Below are 6,998 nucleotides of genomic sequence, written 5' to 3' on the forward strand. Positions count from 1 at the left end.
AGGTCCAAACATTCTGCCATGCTCCCCTAATGGACAGTCAAGGTCCAAACATTCTGCCATGCTCCCCAATGGACAGAAGTTTTTTCTAGCCTCAGCATTCTGCATACAATCCCCTAATTAACAAAATAAATTAATAAAATGACCTGCAATGCTGCCATCTAGTGACTTTTCCTTTAACATACAGCTGTTTTTCCCCAAAACTATTTTCAGGTCACACATCATTTGGCAGATTTTCAATATCAAAGGAAAATCCGATAACGATTCTTACAGACATAAAATACTTATGATAATTTCGGTCAGACAATATTATCGGTCATCCCTAGACGTAAGCGTTCGGTCTCAAAGCCAGGGTGACATCAACATCTGTTGTATTTTATTTTAACAGACATGGCGACACGTTCACATGCCCGTGAGCTGCTTTTGTCACAAACTCTTAAATGGCAGCAGCTGCTCTAATTACAGAGAGAGATTTTTAAGTGGCAATTAATCACCTCAAACACCGCTGACCTTTAACATTAGGTCACATTGTTAGGAAGACAATGACCGACCAATGAGCCGAGAGAGCTTCCAAAAAAACTCAAGCAGCATCGACCAGAGCAGCGCAGTAGAGCAGCGCAGTAGAACAAGTCCAGGAAACGTCGATCCACTCAGCTCCTAGAACCGGAGGTGGAGATGCATAAATAATGTTCTCCTGCGGTGAAACTGTCTTTTTATATCAATTACTGATTCTTTCACTTCACCTCACCTGTGAACCTGTGATATACTGCAACACGACAGGCTTTCAAACATGTGATTACTGTAGCAGGACGTACAGTAGTCACTGGGCCAAACGCAAATGTCTGGAGGGGAGACAGATGGTCATGATGTAACACATGGTATGGATTAGTACCAGGCAACAGTTCCATGCACAGAGCTGGGATCAGTGTGTGGAATCATGGCAGCCTTTTTAACAGGGGTCTCAAAGTTAACTAGGGGAGGGTCACCGCTCTGATATTTTAGAAAAATAACATTTAAATCAAGTGTAATACGTAGGTGAAAAAAAAGTTTTTCCTGATTCCTAAAAGAAAAAAAATTGTAAGAAAAAAAGTGTGAGGCTGATAGTGTGTGTGTGTGTGTGTGTGTGTGTGTGATGGATGGAGTGTGACTGCAGAGATCAATGGTCGTGTGTCACAGGAGGTGACCTTAATGCGGAATTCGTGTCAGACCCCGGACTGAAGCTAACACTTGGTTTTTAACTGCGCTCAGTGAGAGGCTACAGCCCCTGAAGTGACCGTAGTGTCAACACTCAGCGTGTCACCGGTGGGAACGGAGCGTCGCTTCAACGTCATTTTAGTGTCGATTTTTTATAATTAAGTACAGATTTTCTATGATTAGCTGCTTACGTTTAGTAAGACAGGGAAAACAAGTTACGGTACTGTATCATCGTTGATGGACAACCTGTACCGCCCCCTGCAGGACACTATCACAGCAGTGGGCCACTCCCGGAGCAGCAGACTGAGACTCAAAATGCCTAGAGGAGCGAAATCATAGGTCGTTCCTCCCGCCTGCTGTCAGACTGTACAACCAGCCTGTCAGAAAACCATGTGACGATCATAATATCTGCAAGATCTCACATTGTTTAAGTTCATCATATATATATATATACAGTATAGTATGTATATATGTAAATAAATACATATATATACACACACATATGTATGTACCTAATATGTGCACGTATTAGGGATGATTGATATTCTGCAGTTGACCAAACATAGGCAATGCCTGGATTTCGTCAAATGCTGTGTGTCCTAAAAATTGTTTTGGGTTTTTTTTCTCCTGATAATGAAAACCCAATTAGGCAATGCCTGGATTTCGTCAAATGACATGTGCCCTAAAAATTGTTTTGGGGAAAAACGGCTGTATATGAAAGTGAAAGCCACTAGATGGCAGCATTGAAGCTCACTCTATTCATCTATTTTAATAAATCATACAGTGGTTTGTACAGATAAATAAATAAGTATTACCAGGACTATATCGGTATCGGTTGATATCGGAAATTAGACATTGGACAATATCGGCATATTGGATATCTGCGAAAGGTTAATATCGGACATCCATAGTAGGTGTTTGTAACAGTCATGTGTTGAATTTCCAGTTATTTATGTCTGCAAACTTAATTAAAGGTGATTGGAGGAGAGCAGACACGGTTGACATCGTCAGCAGACGTGTGGCTCCTGTTAAGAAAGTGTTAATGAAGGTGAGGCTTCACAGCCTCACAGCAGCTGCAGGAATGTTGTCACTGGAGGTGGGACATGAAAGTCAGAAACTAGTTCACTAGTTCTCATTCAGAACGATGTGAAAATCGAGTCACATGGCGCTGTAGGAATGGAACTCTGACATAAGTGGAGGGCCCCGTGCGTCTGTCTTTATCTGCTGGGTGGTGGATGACAACGGTCCAAAAGTCACGCATGAGTAAAACAAATGGTGAATCCACAGCAGGTGGGCGTAGGGGTAGAAGGGGTGGAGCTACTCGTTGAAGGGGGCGGGGCTATCATCATCATTTCCAGACTTTTGGCCTTGGACATGCCGACATCCACTAAGTTGTGGGAAGTGGTACTACAGGAGTACGCAGACGTAGGTAAGTGTAGCACAGTCCTGACTGAGTCACAATTTCTCAATTTTGTGTTTTTTATAGAACTAGCCTATGACCTATGACCTACTTCATTCACCTACGTGTAACCCAACACTCGTCCCTCTAATCCACCTGAGTCTCGCCGCCTTGTCTGACATCGGTCATTACTTATTTATCGGGCCGCTCGCAGTCCATTGTATGAAAATCAGGATGTGTCGGTTTAATTCAAGCGTGACTTCCTTCATCCTTGTGGTCTCAGCCCGTCCCCTGAGTGTAGGGTAAACAAGTAGCTGAGTGAATTATTCGATTTTCCCAGTGATTTATCCAGTGCACTTCACTAGGCCACATGGTGGTATTGGATTCCTGCAGGCCATCGTAAAGGCCAGCGTGTCTGCTCTTGTGACATTTGCGCTGGTTAAAAACACAAGTGCTCTCTGTTTTTCTGTTTGGCTGATATAGTGTTTGTGGTTTGTGGTGCTAACAGTTTGTTCTTTTCCATAATTCCAAATCAACCGCATCATTTCCTACAGTCATTTGTCATGGAAACGTTATCTGATGCTGTCACGCCTGTGAGTGTAAACCACGTTCACATTCACTCACGTTACTGTCATTGAGCAGCTTCTGTCGGTAAGTTGTCATTTTTGAAGTAGTTTCGAGAATAGGCCATTTTACTTTTACTATGAAGTAGTTTCGAGAATAGGCCATTTTTCTTTTACTCAATTACATTTTGACTCAAGTATTTTACTTGGCTAAATTAGAAAAGAAATCGTTATTGAGTAAAAAATGCTAATTTAGCCACAGAACGTTGACTTAGCAACAGGCTGTAGCCCAGGGCTGTCAAACACAGTTTGGTTCATTGGCCACACACTATCTAATTAGATGTCAAGTGGGCCGGACCAGAACAATTATAACCTAATTAACTACAAATAACAAGTTCATGTTTTTCCTCTTTGTTTTCATGTAAAAAAGTACAAGTGTATGAAATACTTATTGTTATTTATTCATATTTAATTAAATAGAAGTTTACAAGTGTTTGTGTGTTTTTCTTATTTTCAAAATTCATCAGGTGGGTTGGATTTAACACCCTAGCCGGTTTTGGCCCGCAGACCCTATGTTTGAAACCCCTGCACTAGCCTCCTGTTGGATGATGGCCGGTGCTGAACCATAAATGGAGGATGAGGAGCTCCTGTGGAGGAACCTCATGTTGTCATGTTGTTGATTTTTCAATGGGTAATTTACTTGAGTAGAATTTAAGCAGAGTAAAGATACTTTTACTTAATTCATTTTTTAGTACTTTTTCCACCTCTGGAGACCATTCAGTATAAATGCTCTGTGATTCTGCCAGATCTTGGACTTAAGTAGAGCATCCTGTCCTAACTGACAGTCTGAGCTGGCTGATATTACTTAAGACTTCCTGGAATTTCTTCAAGAAAGTCTATGTGATGCTACAGCAATCATTTACAGTGACTGCTTCATTAACTGGTGCAAGGTTTAGTTTCATAACATGACCAACAGATCACAGATCAAGGTTGAAGAGTTCCGTTGGGCAACTGGATGTGGAATGTTTCTCAAAGAAGACGTTTTGCCTCTCATCCAAGAGGCTTCTTTAGTTCTGACTGACTAGTATCGCAGTAGTAGTCATAGTATAGTCATAGTATTGGTGATACTATTATTCCATAGGTATGGTATCGCTCCCCATTCACACCTCTCACCTTGTGACTTTACATCACTTTACATCATCTTGGATGAGAGGTGAAACATCTTAAAAAAAAAAAAATAATAAAACCTACTCCGTCCAGTTGCCCTCGATGTATCTATTTTTGTATAAAATGACCTGGATGACTGAGAACCTACACAGACACCTCCTCTGTTGAGTGATGAGTTTTTCCAGGTTGACAAAAACGGTTTCTTTTACCCCTCTCTCAAACCATCTGTCTACCCTGGACAGAACGTGTACGTTGTTGTCCTCGAAGGAGTGTCTTTTTGTCCTGTCCTGGGGAGTTGCTGTGTTCCCCACCACCAATTAGAACTGGAGAAGACTCTTGGATGAGAGGTGAAACGTATTCTTTGAGAAACAATTTCACGTCCAGTTGCCTAACGGAACTGTTCAACCTTGACCATGACCTGGATGACTGAGGATCTTCATAGACATACGTAGATCAACCATCGTTTGGACCAGTGGTTCTTAATTATTCTCTGTCATGCGCCCCCTTAGGGGCAGAAATGTACACACACATACGTAGATCAACCATCGTTTGGACCTGAAATGTACACACGCCCCTCTCCAACCCACACCCCCACAAATTTAAATACTACTGAGAACCTGATAACATGTATATTTTTTATCTGTACAAACCACTGTATGAGTTGCTGCCACCTAGTGGCTGGGGGCTTGTTTTCATTCAAGCATTACAGCAGTGGTACACTTATGTCCAACGCCATATTCCATTGGAAGCCCTTCCCCCTCCCTCCCCCCATACCCCTAGATTTGAGAAGTACTGCTTTTGGACGTTGCCCCACTCCCGCCCCCTGGTGGTTGTTTCAGGATAAGTGCTCACCAAAAGAAGGCATACATGACCAAGGCATTCCCAGTCACACCGACCGTCCCGATCACCAAGACGAAGAAGGCAATGATGTAGTGAGCGTGGTCCTCGACGTCCACCTGTCGATAGAACCCGTGGTCCACGTCCATTTCTGGCAAACGCACAAACAGACGCGATCGTCAGTACGAACAGTAGAACCAATCACTGTGTCCTGTGTGTGAGTGTTCTCTATCTCTAGTCTCCCTCTCATCATATTCTCCAGCTCATATAAGTGTACTCTCAGTGACAGGCCATTTAAATGTCTCCAGGCATGAACACACCAAGATATGGATCCTGATTAGCATTCCTTCATGCTACGTGAACACGTTTGTGCATTTTAATCTGCTGTGTCTCTCATCCAGCTTCGCAGGATAAATCGGACAATCATTTCTGTGCTTCCCCCCACGCTTCTGTTGAAGTTTCCTGCCAATCCATCAATCCGTTTATTTTATCGTGCGTATCTGTGCGTTAGCAATGAATGAGTTGAATGTTTATGTTCAGAACATATGCTAATGCCCCTCTGAGGAAATCCCAGGAAATCCTCACATTTCCTCCCACCTCGCTGCTCAAGCTCCCAAGCGTCCGTGACCTTTGTGAAGGTACAACAGGGGTATTTTAGTGTTTGGAGGTCACTGCTGAGGTTTACACGAGTACTCGCTTCAGTATTAACTTCAATTGGACAATCCAGGACAATCCAGACTTTAGTCTAAGCTGTGTGTGCAGAGAGGAATTCCAAGGAGTCTGTTGAAGGGAAGACTTTCATGACGACACACAAACATGAAGTTAACACATTTATACACTGTATTTAATATTAGCATGAAAATTGAAGAGTTACATTCACACAAATGTTGCGCTGCGTTACCCGGAACTAACACAAGGGCGTCATGTGTGACTTGGCTGTTTCGTTAAAGGCATGGTATGCTGGAATTTCCTAGAAAACAAACTATTAAGTTCTAAGTAATTAATTCTCACAGTGGCTCTAAGGGTGTCACAGAGGGAGGGGCGGAGTGTGAATATATTTCCACTGTGCAAGTTCATCAGATCAGACATGCAGTATATGTGCAGAAAAATATATCAGCAGAAGCAGAAATACTATAGTCAACAATAGCTTTAATAAAAGTCTAATGTAGCTCGGATTAGCCGCTTAGCTTTGTTTTGCTAAGGTAAAACAGCTGAGCAGGTTAGCTCACCTGAAGTTCACCACTACACAAAACCAACCTCTGTGTGATTGTCATATAAGTAAAACACTGTTGTGGTCTGTTCTGCACCATGGCTGGAGGTGTACAGTGTTATTTAACAGTGGCTACTGTGCTATATTTAGCCCATGTGGCTGCCATCGTGTATCGCTTCAGGACAGAAAATGAATGTGTTATTTGTCAGTGAAGAGATTTGGGTTTATATGACTCATATTGTACTGTATTAATCAACAAATACATCATGGGAGAGGAGGGGGGTGTATTCTTAATATTATAATAATACAATTCTTAATAATAAAGAATGATAAGAATAATAATACAGCAACACAATAAATGAGCAGTTAGGGCATTTGCTTTGCAGGATGGTTGTTAAACCCCTGGCTCATGGGCCAGAAGTGGTCCATGAATTTCCCAAATCTGTCCCAAAATAATGTCGATGTCAGTAATAACGTAGTGCTTTACTGAGGTACACCGGCTAAAAGACTTTTGAGGTTTACATACTGTATATGTAAATATGTATATATATTAATATATATATATATATATATATATATATATGATGTATATGTGACATGACATCTCCTCTGATTTGCGGCAGTGACTTGA

General features: G+C 41.9%; 1 protein-coding gene across 1 annotated transcript in view; it reads right to left on the reverse strand.

The window, feature by feature from the left end:
• The window catches only part of opn4xa (opsin 4xa), a 13,597-nt gene extending 8,264 nt beyond the window's left edge, over positions 1 to 5,333 (reverse strand). The window contains exon 1 of the mRNA XM_025062778.1: positions 5,173 to 5,333. Within this exon, the coding sequence (XP_024918546.1) occupies positions 5,173 to 5,306 (134 nt within the window). The 5' untranslated portion in view covers positions 5,307 to 5,333. The remainder of the gene's footprint in view (positions 1 to 5,172) is intronic.
• Positions 5,334 to 6,998: the final 1,665 nt, after the last annotated feature.

Source organism: Cynoglossus semilaevis, chromosome 14 (genome assembly GCF_000523025.1).
Source record: "Cynoglossus semilaevis isolate Cse_v1.0 chromosome 14, Cse_v1.0, whole genome shotgun sequence".
Lineage (NCBI taxonomy): Eukaryota > Metazoa > Chordata > Actinopteri > Pleuronectiformes > Cynoglossidae > Cynoglossus > Cynoglossus semilaevis.